A 19582-nucleotide genomic window follows, 5' to 3' on the forward strand; every position below is an offset into this window, starting at 1 on the left:
CGCTCACCTGACTGGCCATGTGACAGGTACCTGGGTGTGGTTACACCTATGTAAGGAGGTGTGTGTAGCACATGGAGTGAGTGTGTGGGTGTGTGTCAGGGTGGACACGCTTCCATGTGTCCTGGCTGGACACTGCAGAGTGGCCTGTGTGTTTGGACAGTTCCACGTGGGGACAGACGTCCTGAACAACACACAGAGACCATTTCAGGCTGGAGAGCCTGCATGCTGGACATAGCACGACCTATGTGCCTACAGGTCTGAGAGAGAGCGGAGCTCTACTATGGACATTGAGGATTAATCTGTCTGACGTAAGACTGTTTACCTGTTGTTCCTGTTGCAATGTGGTTTATGGAGCAATAAACCCTGTGAACTTTTAAGGAAACGTGTCTCCTGAGTGTCATCCGCCGCACCTAAGCGAGTGTCCCCTAGACCCGTAGCGGGTGAAATGCTACAATTAAAAATCAATAGCTATGAGTGGCGCTACAACACACCAGGCGATTCCCCTGCTGCGGATATAACAATCACCACCAGGGATTGAAAAAAACGAAATTACAATAAATGAATAGATGATTGCACAGAATATGCTTTCATCAATATCCGCGCTAGTGAATATTCCTATCCTCTTAGATTCAGATGATTATAATCAGTGAACAAAGTTTTCTGGGCTGAACACTTAGAGGATTAATGCCCAATAGTCATAATGGGTGAGAAAACAATCTCAAAGCAAAAGATTGTATCTGCAGACTGCGGCTCAGATTACTGCGGTCAGCACAAGATTGTGCAGATAGTGAACCAAATCTCCTAAAAATGGTGAACCAGATCTCCCAAAAATAACCACCTAGGAGCTTAATGTCTCATATACCATATTCATGATCAGCGTTGAAACCGTTTCCATATAAATAGAAATTCTTACCCCTGTTTGGGGTCCACAGGGAGAGCGGTGGAGAGGCGTAGATGAAGTCTGCTATGCTGTTTCGCTGCTTGAACAGATGGCAGCTCGTTGCTCCAAGGTAAACTGAACGTAACAGTGTCTCGACGAGAAGTATAATCCCCCCTAGTGCATGCGGTACGAGCGGCGCCTGTACAGGACCTGTGTGCCGGGGTGAGCAGCGTGACCGCGCACGTGACAAGGGATATAGTACGGATAGCGGTAGGGACCAAAAAAAGAATGAACAACGCGTTTCGGAGACGTCTGTCTCCTTCCTCAGGTATGGTCCCCATCTCCGCATGTCGGTCCCTATATACCCGCCACCCGTGACGTAAATTACTGAAAACCAAATAGTTCTACCCCACAGTTTAACCCCTCGGGGATAGTAGTGTCCAGAATGAAGATCCATCTCGTTTCTGCTCTTGACATTGTCTTTATAAAATTTCCTCCTCTCCAATGTGGATATATTCTCTCAATTCCTGTGATCTTCATACACATGAATTTGAGTTTATTAATATTGGGCACCCCAGGTTGGCTGTATTTTATCATCTACCCAAGATACATAAAGACATGAACAACCCACCTGGGAGGCCTATTGTATCAGGAATTCAGTGCTTAACAGCCAATCTGTCTAAATTAGTGGATTGCCATCTCCAAAAAATGGTACCACATTTACCAGCCTATCTTAAAGACAGTGCCCATATTTTAAAACTTCTGGAAGCAATTAAATGGCAAGATCACTATATTCTCGGTACTTTAGACATAACCTCCCTTTATACTGTGATCGATCATAACAAAGGCTGTGAAGCTGCAAAATATTTTTTAAGTAAACATTCGGAGGTTCCAAGCGAACAAATTGAGTTTTTAGGTGATTGTATGTTTTTCATTTTAACCCACAACTATTTCCGGTACCAGGAGGACTACTACTCCCAGCAGTGGGTTACTGCTATGGGGACCAGGTTCGCGCCCAGTTATGCCAACCTCTAGGTGGGCAGATGGGAGGAATCCTCCGTGTATCCGAGGGGCGTCCTGGGCGCGGGCCTGGTCCTCTGGCAGCGTTTTATTGATGATGTGATTTTTATTTGGTCGGGCGGCCAAGAAGCTCTTAACCAGTTTTTAACTAATTTAAATAAAAATGATTTCTTTTTAAACTTCACAGCTAACACTAGCACACATCAAATTAATTTTTTGGATTTGAATATTTTTATTGAAGGGGGCACTATTCAAACCCGTACTTTTAACAAACTGACTGATACCAATAGTTTTATCCCATGAAATAGTTGCCATCTTCCACAGTGGCTGCTGAACATCCCCAAAAGCCAATACACGAGATTACACAGAAATTGTTCTAGGCCGCAAGATTTTGAAAAAGAGTCAGAAGTTTTAACTAAGAAATTCTTAGAGAAGGGGTATAATATAGATATGTTGGGGGAATCTAAAAATGCTGCCCTTTTAAAACCACATCAGGAACTTATCAATCCTATTTCCAAATCTAAAAGTAATTTGGATTGCATTCCAATAATCTCGCAATTCAACACAAACTCAAATATCCTGCGGAGAATAGTGAGAAAACATTGGCATGTACTGAAAAAGGACAAAATCTTGGGGGACAGTATCACCAAACTACCCCGTTTTATATATAGAAAAAGTCGTAATCTAGGTACTTATATTGCCCCCACTGTACAAAATAAATTGGTTTCTAGACAAACTACCCTTCTACAAAATACTCTGAGAGGGTTTTTTCCGTGTAAAAAATGCAATATGTGCAAAAAAGCTCAAACACATAATCAATTGAAGATTGGTGATACTGAACTCACGATCAAATAATTTATTACATGCTCCTCCACAGGGGTTATTTATACCATAACATGCCCCTGCAATAAATTATACGTTGGGTGCACTAAGAGACCCCTAAAGGTGAGAATCAACGAACATATGCGAAATATTAATAACAATGGGGCACCCACTTTCCAAACACTTTATAGAGCATCATAATGGAAAGATACAGTGTATGAAGATCACAGGAATTGAGAGAATATATCCACATTGGAGAGGAGGAAATTTTATAAAGACAATGTCAAGAGCAGAAACGAGATGGATCTTCATTCTGGACACTACTATCCCCGAGGGGTTAAACTGTGGGGTAGAACTATTTGGTTTTCAGTAATTTACGTCACGGGTGGCGGGTATATAGGGACCGACATGCGGAGATGGGGACCATACCTGAGGAAGGAGACAGACGTCTCCGAAACGCGTTGTTCATTCTTTTTTTGGTCCCTACCGCTATCCGTACTATATCCCTTGTCACGTGCGCGGTCACGCTGCTCACCCCGGCACACAGGTCCTGTACAGGCGCCGCTCGTACCGCATGCACTAGGGGGGATTATACTTCTCGTCGAGACACTGTTACGTTCAGTTTACCTTGGAGCAACGAGCTGCCATCTGTTCAAGCAGCGAAACAGCATAGCAGACTTCATCAACGCCTCTCCACCGCTCTCCCTGTGGACCCCAAACAGGGGTAAGAATTTCTATTTATATTGAAACGGTTTCAACGCTGATCATGAATATGGTATATGAGACATTAAGCTCCTAGGTGGTTATTTTTGGGAGATCTGGTTCACCATTTTTAGGAGATTTGGTTCACTATCTGCACAATCTTGTGCTGACCGCAGTAATCTGAGCCGCAGTCTGCAGATACAATCTTTTGCTTTGAGATTGTTTTCTCACCCATTATGACTATTGGGCATTAATCCTCTAAGTGTTCAGCCCAGAAAACTTTGTTCACTGATTATAATCATCTGAATATAAGCGGATAGGCATATTCACTAGCGCGGATATTGATGAAATGCTACAATTGGTGTTTTGAATGTGGGCAGTGATCCAAGGAACACAGGTTGCAGCGCTGGCTGGTCTGAGCCAGAAGAGTGGACGGTGTTGACAACCGTGAGTAAATACTGACCGGGGTCAGTGAGAACTGCTGTTTATGGGATACCTCTGAGGAGAAGAGGGTTCCGGGAACCTGTGTGGCAATGACAGGTGACGGATGGAGATCCGTGGTGTACTGACCGGGGTCAGATTGGAAGGAAAAGGATACCTCTGAGGAGAAGAGGGATCCGGGAACCTGTGTGGCGATGACAGGGAACGGTTGGAGATCCGTGGTGTACTGACCGGGGTCAGAGTGGAAGGAAAAGAGAGACATTGTGTCTGGGCACCTCTGAGGCTGAGGGGTGTCCAGGAACCTGTAAAAGTTGCCAACGGGTAACGGTCTGAAAACCGTGTATTATGCTGGTCGGGATCAGTGAGAAATTGTGTTTGGGCTGTAAAGCCGGGTGTGTAGCGGTCTGAAAACCGTGTATTATACTGACCGGCGTCAGTGAGAAATTGTGTTTGGGCTGTAAAGCCGGGTGTGTAACAGACCGGAGTCTGTGTTATTCTGATCTGGGTCAGTAAGAGACTGTGTTTTCCTATAAAGCACGTGTGCAGGTGCTTGCTGTGGACTGGCGAGTCCATGTATTTCTTTTTTTTCTTCTTTGATCAACTTGCTGTGGCTCGGCGGGGCCACGAAGACTGAAGGCGTCTGGCGGTAACTCGGCGGGGTTACGAAGTTTGCTGTGGATCGGCGGGTCCACGAAGTCTGCGGTTGAGCCATGCAGTGTGGTTGCAGTGAGAGGTTCCGCGGCAGCGTGAGCTGCAGTGGCGGCAGTAGCTGTTTGTGATCGGCACCCGGAGGTGCCAGTGATTTGGGACTGCAGCAGGAGCTGTAGCAGTGCCAGCAGGAGCTGAAGGATTGGAAAAAAAAAAAATTGTGCTCCAGGTCGTGCAGACTCTTAAAGGGCCAGTGCCAACCTAAAGAGATATATGCTGTGGAGCTGTTGGGGCTTGTGAGTGCTGTGGGGGGGGGGTCCACAAGGGGTGTCCCTAAAAGGGGTGGTGTCCATAAAAGTGGGCAGTGACCCAAAAAGGGGTGGTAACCCTAAAGGGGTTGGTGTCCCTAAAGGGGGCGGTAACCCGGGGAACGCCAGTCTCTAAAAAGGGGTGGAGTTCCGCCGAATGGTGGTTTCCAAAAAAAAGGGGTGGAGTCCCAAAAGGGGGGTGGTAACCCAAAAGGTAGTAGTTGCCCAAAAAGGGGAGGAGTTCTGCCGAATGGTGGTTTCCAAAAAAAGGGGCGGGGTCCCAAAAGGGGGGCGGTAACCCAAAAGGTAGTAGTTGCCCCAAAAGGGGGTGGAGTCCCGCGGGATGGTGGTTTCCCAAAAGGGGGCGGAGGGTCCCAAAAGCGTGACTCAGTCAGACTGTTGTCCCGGGCAAATGAATTATTGTGTGTGAAAGTTAATGCAGAGAATGCACCCCCTATAGTTGACAGTCCTAAATCAGGCGTGACCAAGGAAAATGGTGGAGGGTCCCAACTTACGGACATGACGTCACCTAATGTATGCCACAATATGACTGTTAGTGATGTGGTAGATAAAACGTGTGGAGCTGACACCCAGAAAGAGTGTGACTTTGGGGTTCACCATACTGTGGGGTATGACACAGACTATGCTGGTGACTGTGACTCTGAAGAAGTAATGGAGTACAGTAAAGAAGAGCCCCACCAGAAGGAAAAGTCCTCCCGTCACCAGAGACGTAAAGGATGCAAAGAAGTGGTATCAGTTGCACATTGTGAAGAGCTGGAGGAGGCCACCAAAGGAGTGGGGCCTGAAGTAGGTACCACCTCGAGTGATGAAAGCTCAGCCAATCCAGAGGATGGAGGGAGCGAGCTAAGCATGGTCCAAGAGGCTGTGGATACTCGTTGGAAGCAAGAGGAGCTTCGGAGACAGGCCACTGAGTGTCGCGTGAGTGCCTTGGAGAAAGAGGTGGCGGAGCTCAGAGGTCGCCTGAAAGAAAGCCAGTCAATGACAGCTGAAGAGAAGGAGAATTCCTTGTTCAAATGTATGATAGACATACCTGAAGACCTGAGAGAGGCCTGTGCCAGGGAGTCTATGCATGAAGAGTTCAAGAAGGCTGTGGGGGCATGTAAGGTGAATTGGTCCCCAGAAACTAATCAGTTGGTGATGCTGTCCACAACTGATGTCACAGCTAAGAGGGTAGCTACCCTGAGTGACTTGCGTGGGAGACCCGGTAGCGGACATGTTGACAAAGAGTCAGTCCAGACAGGTTGTATGGGTGCAAGGAGATTGCGACGCCAGATTGACCATGTTGCCCAAATCCGACTGAGACGAAATGACAAGGGGTCGTCTTTATCAAAGGGTGTGACGGAAATGGTTGACGAATGCCGACGAAAGGGTTCAGTAACAGGTCCTGGCATTGACAGACGGTTTGACTGTCAGGGACGACAGAGAAGGATCTCTGGTCGGGTAATAGAAAGTGCCAAGCCCCACGGCTTTAGGCAGAGGGGGGGAATATGTGGCATAGCGACTGGTCGTGTGATTAATGGACGGTATGTATCGCAGAGGTGGGAGGCCCTGTGATGGAAGCCTGGGTATGTTTAGCTCAAGCAGATCTACTGCTGAGGGATTTGTTTACAATATATGTGTGTATTACACTATACAGGTGTGTATTACACTATGTGTGGGTATTACACTATACAGGTGTGTATTACACTATGTGTGGGTATTACACTATACAGGTGTGTATTACACTATGTGCGGTTATTACACTATGCAGGTGTGTGTTACACTATGTGTGGGTATTACACTATACAGGTGTGTATTACACTATGTGTGGGTATTACACTATACAGGTGTGTATTACACTATGTGTGGTTATTACACTATACAGGTGTGTATTACAGTATATGTGTGGTTATTACAATGTACAGGTGTGTATTACACTTTGTGTAGTTATTATTACACTATACAGGTGTGTATTGCACTATGTGTAGGTATTACACTGTACAAGTCTGTATTACACTATGCGTGCTTATTACACTAAACAGGTGTGTATTATAGTATATGTGTGTATTACACTATACAGGTGTGTATTACACTATGTGCGGTTATTACACTATACAGGTGTGTACTACGCTCTGTGGGTGTTTATTACACCATGTGTGTATTAAGCTCTGTGGATGATTATTACAATCTGTGGGTGTTAATGACACATAGGTGTGTGTATTACACAATACATGTGTGTATTACACTATATTTGTGGTTATTACACTCTGTGGGTGTGTGTTACACTATGCGTGTATTACACTATATTTGTGGTTATTACACTATATGTATATTACACTCTGTTGGTGTTTATTACACTATATGTGTGGTTATTACACTCTGTGGGTGCTTTTTACGCTATATATGGTTATTACACTATGTGTGTGGTTATTACACTATATTTGTGGTCATTACACTCTGTGGGTGTGTGTTACACTATGCGTGTATTACACTATATTTGTGGTTATTACACTATATGTATATTACACTCTGTTGGTGTTTATTACACTATATGTGTGGTTATTACACCATGTGTGTATTACACTATATGTGTGGTTATTACACTATGTGTGTGGTTATTACACTATATTTGTGGTCATTACACTCTGTGGGTGTTAATGACACTATGCGTGTATTTGTGGTTATTACACTATGTGTGTGGTTATTACACCATGTACTATATATATTTACCTCTTCAGGGGTTTCTGCAGGATGGCGTCTCGGATTTCCGCACACTGTGAGGGCGGCAGCTGCTTGTGCTTTTCCTGATTCCTGAAGAAAGACGACCAGAGGGATTTATCTACAATTCTTCGGCTGCTCCTAGAGGCCCCAATAGACGGATTCTAGGAGATAGTCGGATGTTTTTACCTGAGATAGATTTCTATCCTCCTCTGCAGGTGACTGTAGAATCCATGTAGGACAATCAGCATGAAGATGGCGAGACACCAACCCAACCGCATGGCTCAGCCTGACTGAGTCACACAAGGCTACAGTTACTGCACCTCGGGATGTTTCCTCCTCCTCCTCTTCATCATCCGGAGTCTCCGGGAAGAACTTAACTCATTTGTCAATAATAATAAATGTGAAAAGATCTGACAGACTTGTAGCCGTGCCCAGTTCTCGTACTCTGCACAGGTCACAGTTCAGAGCCTCATGTAGACCAGATCTGACAGGAACCATTCTGCCCATCCCTCCATCACAGGCGCGGTCCTCCTTCCCCACTGCATCTCGCTCACTCAACAAGGGGAGGAAAATACCTGTCAATCTGCTGCCGAAAAATCCATAATGTCGGCTTCATTCTTTAAAATCGTTTATTCTGAAGAGGTTTCGCCGTCACCGTGTTTCACGGTCACACAGGACCCTTCTTCAGGACAAAAACCGCATGTGTGTCAACTCAGATCAATGCTGGTGTTTTAGAAAAAAATACTAAACTGGGCAGATGCCAAATCAAAACAACACTTAGAATGGCGTGATTAATAACTGCAAAAGTGCAGAATGAAGGATCATGATGATAAAATGCTCATTTGGTGATGAAATAGTAAATATAGAACTGAACAAAAGTTGACCTCTAAACATATTTTTAAAATAACTGTGTGTCTTTACTTTATTGTTCTCCATGTCTAGAACCTAAGTTGAACGGGTGAAGGTAGAGCAAACTACAGTGAGTTTGCGGGAAGTGTCACCAGGTGGATCAGTGATTGGTAGGAACGGTGGAAATTTACCAGGGGAGCGAGGACCTGTTACTGAAAAAAACATTAATACGGAGGGGTCAGAGAATGAGGCTTGGGCTGTGAAAGTGGGGAAAACATGCGGGACAGGAGGAGGTAAATGATGGGGCAGAAATGTATACATACTAGATGGTGGCCCGATTCTAACGCATCGGGTATTCTAGAATATTATGACTGATAGAATGTGTTCAGTAAAAGTGACTGAACTATGTCACACTGTGACTGACAGAACTTACTCAGTAAACATGACTGAACTATGTCGCACTGTGACTGACAGAACTTGTTCAGTAAACGTGACTGAACTACGTGGAACTGTGACTGTTAGAACTTGTTCAGTAGATGTGACTGAACTACGTGGCACTGCGACTAACAGAACTTGTTCAGTAAACGTGACTGAACTACGGCCGGACTGAGCCTGTCGCTGATTAGTCGTGGGCGGCTGGCGCGACCATTCAGCGATGCAGGATTTCTGTTACAAACAGACAGAATTAGACAATTATATAGTAGACTAGATGGTAGCCCGATTCTAACGCATCGGGTATTCTAGAATATGTATGTATGTACAGTATGTACGTGGCGCTTAGCACAGCCTCATAGTATATAGCACAGCCACGTAATATATAACAGACAGCCACATAGTATATACCACAGCCACATAGTGTATAGCAGCCAGATAGTATATAGCAGCCACCTACTATATAGCACAGCCCACGTAACACAGACAGCCACGTAGTATATAGCAGCCACATGGTATATAGCACAGCCCACATAATATATTGCACAGCCAACGCAGTATATAACACAGGCCACATGGTATATAACACAGCCCACGCAGTATATAACACTGCCCATGTAGTATATAGCAGCCAGGCAGTATATAACACAGCCCACATAATATATAGCACAGCCCACATAGTATATAACACGCATCGTGTATTCTAGAATATGTATGCATGTATGTACGTCGTGCTTAGCACAGCCACATAGTATATAGCATAGCCGCATGGTATATAGCAGCCACATAGTATATAGCAGCCACGTAGTATATAGCACAGCCCACGTAATATATAGCACAGCCCACCCAGTATATAACACAGGCCGCATAGAATATAACACAGCCCACAAACTAGAAGTACAAGACATAGAAGTTTAGAGAGTAAGATTCCCCCTGTAGAGTGCAGAGTAAACTCAGAAAGACCACAGCAGATGGAGAACCCGAAGAGGTCATTCTTACCATCACATATGGGGATTTTATTACCTTTATAGGAGTTAGTACAAGAAACTTTCAACCTACCAGGTGCTAACATATTATTAATGGAGGAGGCCCAGCGAGAGGTCAAGGGTGGTTTCTGGGGTCATTTAACAATGCCAATGATCTTGTAGGATCTTCCATATATCTCTATGATGGCCATAACAAGTAGTGAGAACACAGAATTCATGACTAGTATCAACTGTCCTGCTGACGTTTCTAGTAAGGAGGGTTCCCTGGTCACAGATTTTATGTATTGTTGTACGTCCAGCTGACAAGGTCTTCTGGATATTTCAGTTCAAGGAATCTTTGTTTTGAAATGTGGCCTGGTCAATAAAATCTGAGTCTAAAGAGCAGTTTTTCTTTATTCTTCTAAATTGGTTTCCATGAATATTCTTAAGCCATTTGGAGTGATGGCCGCTATTAAAATGAATATAGCTGTTGACATTCTCTTTGTTAAAAAGGTTTCAGTGCAGATATGGTTGTCTTTAAGGAAAATGGTGAGATCAAGAAAGTTGGTAGATTCATGGCTAATATTGGGGGTGAAAGAGATGCCCCAATCATTTCAGTTTAACTTTGGTAAAAACCCCAGCGCTAATCTTGGAACTATCCCAAATTATGAAGCGATCATCTGTGAACTTTATTTTTATTTAATGTTATGGATTTTTTATAAGGGTCCTTACAGATGAGTATATTTTCAAAAATACCCATAAATAAATTGGCATAAGTGGGAGAGACTTTTGACCCCATTGCCGTTCCTTTAGTTTGGTGATAATTTAAAAAAAAAAAAAACATGAAAAAATTACTTTTCAAAATAAAAGAAAGGCCTAAAATAAATTCCTTGTGTGGTGGAGAGCCTGGAGTCAATCGTTAAATATTTTTTGATACATAAAAGATCTAGATCATGAGGGATATTTGAGTACAACAATGTCACCTCTAACGTTAGGAACACGAAGGAAGAATTTCATCTAATGTTCTGGAGCAGGAAAATAAGAGAAGAGGAATCTCCTAGATGTAATGATGACACCTAATTGTAGGATGTATTCCGCTGGCTTGCTGGTTACAGCGCCAACACCAGAAATGATCTGTCTACCTGGGGGGTTGGTGAGGTCCTTATGAATTTTAGGAAGGTGGTAGAGAAATGGAGTGGTGGAATATTTAGCAAGGAGAAATTTCCTTTCTTGTTGATTGAGTATTCCATTTTCAAAGGCTTTTTGGAAGAATTGGTGGTATTTTGGTGTTATATCAGGGAAAGGATCAGATTGAATTTTCCCATAATAAATGGGATCGGAAGTATTCTTTCTGCTTCATTGATTTTGAATGACATGACCTCCTCCTTGGTGACTGTTTCTCCATCATCACGTAGAGCGTGTTGGGATTCTCTCGCTAATGGTTATGTTTATGGATATGGGAACTGGTTCTGCTTAGTTTTGGTGATTGAGCTGAAATTAGCCAATATTAGATAGTTGAAGGTTTGTATATAATGACCTTTGGATTCTGTGGGATAACAATGGGATCATTCTAGACACAGAGAGCAATAAGTTAAAGACACACAATAATTTTAAAAACATTTTTAATGGTCAACTTTTCAACTTTTATTCAGTGTTCTATTTACTATTCCATCATCAAATTTGCATTTTATTAATAGGTTCTTCATTCTGCACCTTTTCTTTTATTATTCACTTGATTCTAAATGCCATTATGATTGAATTTTAGCCTGACATCTGCCTTGTTTGTCCTATTTTTTCTAAAACATCGCCTATTAAACAAGTATTGATCTCACTTGACACCGTGACAGAGTCACTGGTGAAGTGATGGAGGGGGGATATGTGTCACTGCGCATGATGGCATCAGTGATGTAAAACCAGGGTAGCTTCTTCCAGCACACTTCGAATTGAGAGGATTGAAGGAGCGTTATGTTATGGGCTGGTTTTAGTAGACCCCCATATAGCGGGTGGGAGGGGGTCCACCATATCTCCACCTGCAGCGTCCTGACAGGACAGGGTCATGTGAACATCATATGAAGGAGGAGTCACAAGGTCTGGGCTGAATTGGCTGAAGGTCAGAGCTTTCAGTATTCAGTGTGGGACTGGAGAAGGAGCTTTCAGGAAAGTGCTGCATGGACTTGTGAAGCCGAACAGTGTGTGTTCTGCCAGCCGTGAGCAGTAGGAATCCCACTCACAGGGGGACTGTGTTTGTTCTGCCCATTATGTTTTGTTTTCCTTTTTTGCCCAGAGGGCTGTATTTTCTTTACCACATCTTGGTTTATGCTGCCTAAAAGGAGCCAAAGGAACTTCTTAAAGCTTCAGTGTACCCATGTCCACCTCCCAGTGCAGCCGAGTGAGCCGATCTACCACAACACACATAAGTTTTTTGTCCTGAAGAACGGGTCCTGTGTGACCTTGAAAAGCATTGACTGCAAAACTTGTTCACAATAAATGATTTTAAAGAAATAAGCCAACATCCAGGATCTTTCTGCAGCACAGGTTTGATACGTATTTTCCTCCACTTGTTGAATCTCTTCCTCGGTCCACGGACCCATCTTCTGCCGCAGCTGATTTATGTTGTTGTCCATGTTGCTAGTCTGCAATCCCATCAGGTGAGTTAGCACCTCATTGGTTTCTCACTGTTTTTACCACTTAAGACCCTATTGCATTTGTGTTTGCTCCCCAGTTTTCTGCGCTACTACTTTGAACCAGTCACGGAAGAAGAATTGATCAGTCTCCTTGTATCTTCTCGCCCTATTACTTGCGCCTGTGACCCTATTCCCTCCAATCTCCTCCAGTCCCTTTCCCCTGCTGTCACCACTCGCCTAACAAAAATGTTCGACCTTTCTCTCTCATCTTGTATCTTTCCTTCCTCATTTAACCTCTTAATGACCACCAATACGCCTTTTAACGGCAGCAGTTAAGGGTAGTTATTCCTCATCAACGCTTTTTAACAGCTCTGAAAAATAAGAATATATCACACCCCAGTGTTAGAAAATCTCCGGCATCTCAGCTACTGGATGAGGGGGTAGCTCAGACCCTAGATAACATGAATATCTGATATTTTTGGGCACAAAATACTAAGTCTCCTGAACAACAACTATATCCTCCTTATAAAGAAGCTTGGAGAACTCTTATTAAAATCAACAAATCTTTATTGAACACAATGATTAATAAAACATATAAATTTTAAGGTAGCACATGATTAGACCATACATGGTACATTCAAGTAGGAAGTGGTATTGATAGACAATTCTTTAAAAATACATGATTGTTCTTAAACATCCGTCCTCATTGTATGGGAATCCGGAACTGTATTCACTATATATCCAGATGGATTTATTTATCATAATATTCTCATAAATGAGAGTGAAAAGAACTGCAGTCACAGATCTCCGCAAATCCTTTCCATAAAATCAAGGTAAAGAATGCATCGGAGGATTATATCTATTTCTTTATTATTATTATACTGCCCTCTGGTGAGATAGAAAGAATGACATCCTATTGGTGATATAAAACCCGTATCATGCTGCAGATTTCCCTACAGTTCCTTCTATGCATTTTGCAGAGTGTGACAAGCGCCATATAATAATTACATATATCTTTATAAATCTGCATTAAAAAAACAGCAAAATGCATAAACAGAAAAGTGCAAAGTGCGATATGGCGGAATTATATTGGCGCAAAACAATCCTCATAGCAGATATACATATAACCCTTAGAGTAACGTATCACAAAATCTAGGACCACGTGTGACCAATTTACTTGTGTTCCGATCATGAATCCGAACGTGCCATATTCGTGCTGAATTTATAATGTTTGGTGATCATTTTCCGAATAAATTCGCTCATCTCTAGTGCACACCATTCTTAGGCTATGTGCACACGTTCAGGATTTTTCACATTTTTTTTCACGTTTTTTCGCTATAAAAACACGATAAAAACGCGAAAAAAATGCTCACATTAAGCATCCTATTATTAGAATGCAATCTGCAATTTTTGTGCACATGTTGCGTTTTTTTTCTGCGGGGAATCGCATTCTGGAAAAAAACGCAGCATCTTCATTCCTTGTGCAGAATCGCGGGGATTCCACACACATGCATTGATCCACTTACTTTCCACACGGGGCTGTGCACACCATGCGAGAAGTAAGCGGATCATGTGTGGTTGGTACCCAGGGTGGAGGAGAGGAGACTCTTCTCCAGGCCCTGGGAACCATATCATTGTAAAAACAAAAAAGATTTAAAATAATAAATCGTGATTTTCCCACCTTCTGGCATCCCTCGCAGAGTTCCCGCTCCTCGCAATGCTTCCGTTGCCAGGGATGCTTTGCGGCAATGACCTGTGATGATGTGGGTCTCGCGAGACCGCTACGTCATCTGAGGTCATTGCCGTGAGGCATTACTGGGAACGGAAGCATCGCGAGGAGCGGGAAGACTGCCGGAGACGCCGGAAGGTGAGAAAATCACAATTTATTATTTTTTTTAATTATTTTTAACATTAGATCTTTTTACTATTGATGCTGAATAGGCAGCATCAATAGTAAAATGTTGGTTACACTTGTCAAGCACTATGTTTGACAAGTGTGACCAACCTGTCAATCCGTTTTCCAAGTGATGCTACAGACCGCTTGGAAAATGCTGCGCTAGCATTCTGCAAGTTAATTACGCTTGCAAAACGCTAGTGTTTAGTGGGAAAACGCATGCCAATTCCGCATGCGTTTTACCCGCGGCACAGTTGCGGAATTGCCGCGGAAATTTACGCGGCAATTCTGGACGTGTGCACATAGCCTAAATGGGTCAGGACCGTCCTGACTGAACTAATAAAAGATGCCTTCAAATGAACATCCCACCTGGAACACAGGGACCTCCGGAGAAGAGTTACTGTCAAGACAGACCCCCCAACAATAAGGAAACTGAATTAGGAAAATAAAGAACAGTTTAATAACTAACTATAACCAATCACACAAAACCATAAGAGAAGTCATGTCCAATGTCCAATTATTGGGTTGTCCTTACAGATCATCCGATAGGTTCAGGTAATATTACATCTTGACCCAACATCGTATTCAGGAGGAACATGAATTTATAAAATCACATAGCCCCCAACAGGGTGCTGCTACTGAGACCACAAGACTCTCATCTGTACAGATCATCAATCGCTAACAATAACTCAGGATCCCACTCGTGCAAATCTAGAAATTGCTTGTGCTAGGGACCTGGAACTCACCATTAATGACCAGACATCCATCGACACCCCAAATAAAATGCAGAAATGTATTAATAGGGAATCCTATTGGATTATCAAATTGGCATTGCTAAGATCCGAGGGTTTGAATGCATACAATGACAACACAAGGTCACTTTGAATCCATGGACCAAGCACTTAGAATCCTAGCTGGCCACGTGGCCACCAAACATCACCATGGGGCCACCGGGGGTTCACACAATGCATTGTGTGCCAGAACAAATTAATACGTTCTTTTTAAGGGATTTTTTGGGACATATGTTATATAATAAAACCTGTTGTGAAATTGGATTTTGGGCTCCCCCGGTGGCCACTGGTGGAATTGAACTTGTGTGCATCATCCCCTCTGTTCACCTGTTCCCATCAGGATGTGGGAGTCGCTATTTAACCTTGCTCCTCTGTCACTTCCATGCCGGTCAACATTGTAATCAGAAGCCTTTCTGTGCATGTTCCTGCTACCAGACAACTTCCAGCTAAGTCGGACTTTTGTCCTTGTTTGTTTTTTGCATTTTGTTCCAGTTCACAGCTGCAGTTTCGTTTCTGTGTCTGGAAAGCTCTTGTGATCTGAAATTGCCACTCTGATGTTATGAGTTAATACTAGAGTCTTAAAGTAATTTCAGGATGGTGTATTGATAGGGTTTTTAGCTGACCATGAAAGTACTCTTTCTGTCTTCCTGCTATCTAGTAAGCGGACCTCGATTTTGCTAAACCTATTTTCATACTACGTTTGTCATTTTCATCTTAAATCACCGCCAATATATGTGGGGGCCTCTGTCTGCCTTTCGGGGAAATTTCTCTAGAGGTGAGCCAGGACTATATTTTCCTCTGCCAGGATTAGTTAGTCCTCCGGCCGGCGCTGGGCGTCTAGGGATAAAACGCAGGCTACGCTACCCGGCTACTGTTAGTTGTGCGGCAGGTTTAGTTCATGGTCAGTATAAGTTTCCATCCTTCCAAGAGCTAGTTCCTATGTATGCTGGGCTATGTTCTCTTGCCATTGAGAACCATAACAGTTTGACCGGCCCGCAAAGGGTTAAATTAATTGGCAGAGAAAGGAGAGAAAAAAGAAGTCTGCTGAAAATTTTTTTTTTTTTTTTTTCCTTCAGTTCTGAGTGTGCTTTCAATTGAATCACTTGCAAGTCTGCCTATATTGCAGCCTTCCTCTCTCTCTCTCCTTCTAATCCTGGAATGGCTCTGTGTTCACCTGTTTAAAATGGATATTCAGAGTTTAGCTGCAGGTTTGAATAATCTCACCACGAAAGTTCAAAATTTACAAGATTTTGTTGTTCATGTTCCTATATCTGAACCTAGAATTCCTTTGCCTGAATTTTTCTCGGGGAATAGATCTTGCTTTCAAAATTTCAAAAATAATTGCAAGTTGTTTTTGTCCCTGAAATCTCGCTCTGCTGGAGATCCTGCTCAGCAGGTCAGGATTGTGATTTCCTTGCTCCGGGGCGACCCTCAAGATTGGGCTTTTGCATTGGCTCCAGGGGATCCTGCGTTGCTCAATGTGGATGCGTTTTTTCTGGCCTTGGGGTTGCTTTATGAGGAACCTCATTTAGAGCTTCAGGCGGAAAAAGCCTTGATGTCCCTATCTCAGGGGCAAGATGAAGTTGAAATATACTGCCAAAAATTCCGTAAATGGTCTGTGCTTACTCAGTGGAATGAGTGCGCCCTGGCGGCGAATTTCAGAGAGGGTCTCTCTGATGCCGTTAAGGATGTTATGGTGGGGTTCCCTGTGCCTGCGGGTCTGAATGAGTCCATGACAATGGCTATCCAGATCGATAGACGTCTGCGGGAGCGCAAACCTGTGCACCATTTGGCGGTGTCTACTGAGAAGACGCCAGAGAATATGCAATGTGATAGAATTCTGTCCAGAAGCGAACGGCAGAATTTTAGACGAAAAAATGGGTTGTGCTTTTATTGTGGTGATTCAACTCATGTTATATCAGCATGCTCTAAGCGTACTAAGAAGCTTGATAAGTCAGTTTCAATTGGCACTTTTCAGTCTAAGTTTATTCTATCTGTGACCCTGATTTGTTCTTTATCATCTATTACCGCGGATGCCTATGTCGACTCTGGCGCCGCTTTGAGTCTTATGGATTGGTCCTTTGCCAAACGCTGTGGGTATGATTTAGAGCCTCTTGAAACTCCTATACCTCTGAAGGGGATTGACTCCACCCCATTGGCTAGTAATAAACCACAATACTGGACACAAGTAACTATGCGAATTAATCCGGATCATCAGGAGATTATTCGCTTTCTTGTGCTGTATAATCTACATGATGTGTTGGTGCTTGGATTGCCATGGCTGCAATCTCATAACCCAGTCCTCGACTGGAACGCTATGTCTGTGTTAAGCTGGGGATGTAAGGGGATGCATGGGGACGTACCTTCGGTTTCCATTTCGTCATCTATTCCCTCTGAGATTCCTGAATTCTTGTCTGATTATCGTGACGTTTTTGAAGAACCTAAGCTTGGTTCATTACCTCCGCACCGGGAGTGCGATTGTGCCATAGATTTGATTCCGGGTAGTAAATACCCTAAGGGTCGTTTATTTAATCTGTCTGTGCCTGAACATGCTGCTATGCGAGAATATATAAAGGAGTCCTTGGAAAAGGGACATATTCGTCCTTCGTCATCTCCCTTAGGAGCCGGTTTTTTCTTTGTGTCTAAGAAAGATGGCTCTTTGAGGCCGTGTATTGATTATCGGCTTTTGAATAAAATCACGGTTAAATATCAATATCCGTTGCCACTGCTGACTGATTTGTTTGCTCGCATAAAGGGGGCCAAGTGGTTCTCTAAGATAGATCTCCGTGGGGCGTATAATTTGGTGCGAATTAAGCAGGGGGATGAGTGGAAAACCGCATTTAATACGCCCGAGGGCCACTTTGAGTATTTGGTGATGCCTTTTGGCCTTTCAAATGCCCCTTCAGTCTTTCAGTCCTTTATGCATGACATTTTCCGTGATTATTTGGATAAATTTATGATCGTGTATCTGGATGATATTCTGATTTTTTCGGATGACTGGGACTCTCATGTCCAGCAGGTCAGGAGGGTTTTTCAGGTTTTGCGGTCTAATTCCTTGTGTGTGAAGGGTTCTAAGTGCGTTTTTGGGGTTCAAAAGATTTCCTTCTTGGGATACATTTTTTCCCCCTCTTCCATCGAGATGGATCCTGTCAAGGTTCGGGCTATTTGTGATTGGACGCAACCCTCTTCTCTTAAGAGTCTTCAGAAATTTTTGGGCTTTGCTAACTTTTATCGTCGATTTATTGCTGGTTTTTCTGATGTTGTTAAACCATTGACTGATTTGACTAAGAAGGGTGCTGATGTTGCTGATTGGTCCCCTGCTGCTGTGGAGGCCTTTCGGGAGCTTAAGCGCCGCTTTTCTTCCGCCCCTGTGTTGCGTCAGCCTGATGTTGCTCTTCCTTTTCAGGTTGAGGTCGACGCTTCTAAAATCGGAGCTGGGGCGGTTTTGTCGCAAAGAAGTTCCGACTGCTCCGTGATGAAACCTTGTGCTTTTTTTTCTCGTAAATTTTCGCCCGCCGAGCGGAATTATGATATTGGGAATCGGGAGCTTTTGGCCATGAAGTGGGCTTTTGAGGAGTGGCGTCATTGGCTTGAGGGGGCTAGACATCAGGTGGTGGTATTGACCGACCACAAAAATTTAATTTATCTTGAGTCCGCCAGACGCCTGAATCCTAGACAGGCGCGCTGGTCGTTGTTTTTCTCTCGGTTTAATTTTGTGGTGTCATACCTACCGGGTTCTAAGAATGTTAAGGCGGATGCCCTTTCTAGGAGTTTTGAGCCTGACTCCCCTGGTAATTCTGAACCTACAGGTATCCTTAAGGATGGAGTGATATTGTCTGCCGTTTCTCCAGACCTGCGGCGGGCCTTGCAGGATTTTCAGGCGGATAGACCTGATCGTTGCCCACCTGGTAGACTGTTTGTTCCTGATGATTGGACCAGTAAAGTCATTTCTGAGGTTCATTCTTCTGCGTTGGCAGGTCATCCTGGAATCTTTGGTACCAGGGATTTGGTGGCAAGGTCCTTCTGGTGGCCTTCCCTGTCACGAGATGTACGAGGCTTTGTGCAGTCTTGTGACGTTTGTGCTCGGGCCAAGCCTTGTTGTTCTCGGGCTAGTGGATTGTTGTTGCCCTTGCCTATCCCGAAGAGGCCTTGGACGCACATCTCGATGGATTTTATTTCGGATCTTCCTGTTTCTCAGAAGATGTCTGTCATCTGGGTGGTGTGTGACCGTTTCTCTAAGATGGTCCATTTGGTTCCCCTGCCTAAGTTGCCTTCTTCTTCCGAGTTGGTTCCTCTGTTTTTTCAAAATGTGGTTCGTTTGCATGGTATTCCGGAGAATATCGTTTCTGACAGAGGAACCCAATTCGTGTCTAGATTTTGGCGGGCATTCTGTGCTAGGATGGGCATAGATTTGTCTTTCTCGTCTGCTTTCCATCCTCAGACTAATGGCCAGACCGAGCGGACGAATCAGACTTTGGAGACATA

General features: G+C 43.7%; 1 protein-coding gene across 1 annotated transcript in view; it reads right to left on the reverse strand.

The window, feature by feature from the left end:
* Positions 1-7906, reverse strand: part of LOC143773244 (alpha-2,8-sialyltransferase 8F-like) — a 75114-nt gene extending 67208 nt beyond the window's left edge. Inside the window, exons 1-2 of the mRNA XM_077260737.1 lie at positions 7729-7906; positions 7552-7632 (exon numbers count right to left, since the gene is read on the reverse strand). Coding sequence (XP_077116852.1) covers positions 7552-7632; positions 7729-7820 — 173 coding nt within the window. The 5' untranslated portion in view covers positions 7821-7906. The remainder of the gene's footprint in view (positions 1-7551; positions 7633-7728) is intronic.
* Between the last annotated feature and the right edge of the window lie 11676 nt (positions 7907-19582).

Source organism: Ranitomeya variabilis, chromosome 5 (assembly GCF_051348905.1).
Source record: "Ranitomeya variabilis isolate aRanVar5 chromosome 5, aRanVar5.hap1, whole genome shotgun sequence".
NCBI classification, from domain to species: Eukaryota; Metazoa; Chordata; class Amphibia; order Anura; family Dendrobatidae; genus Ranitomeya; species Ranitomeya variabilis.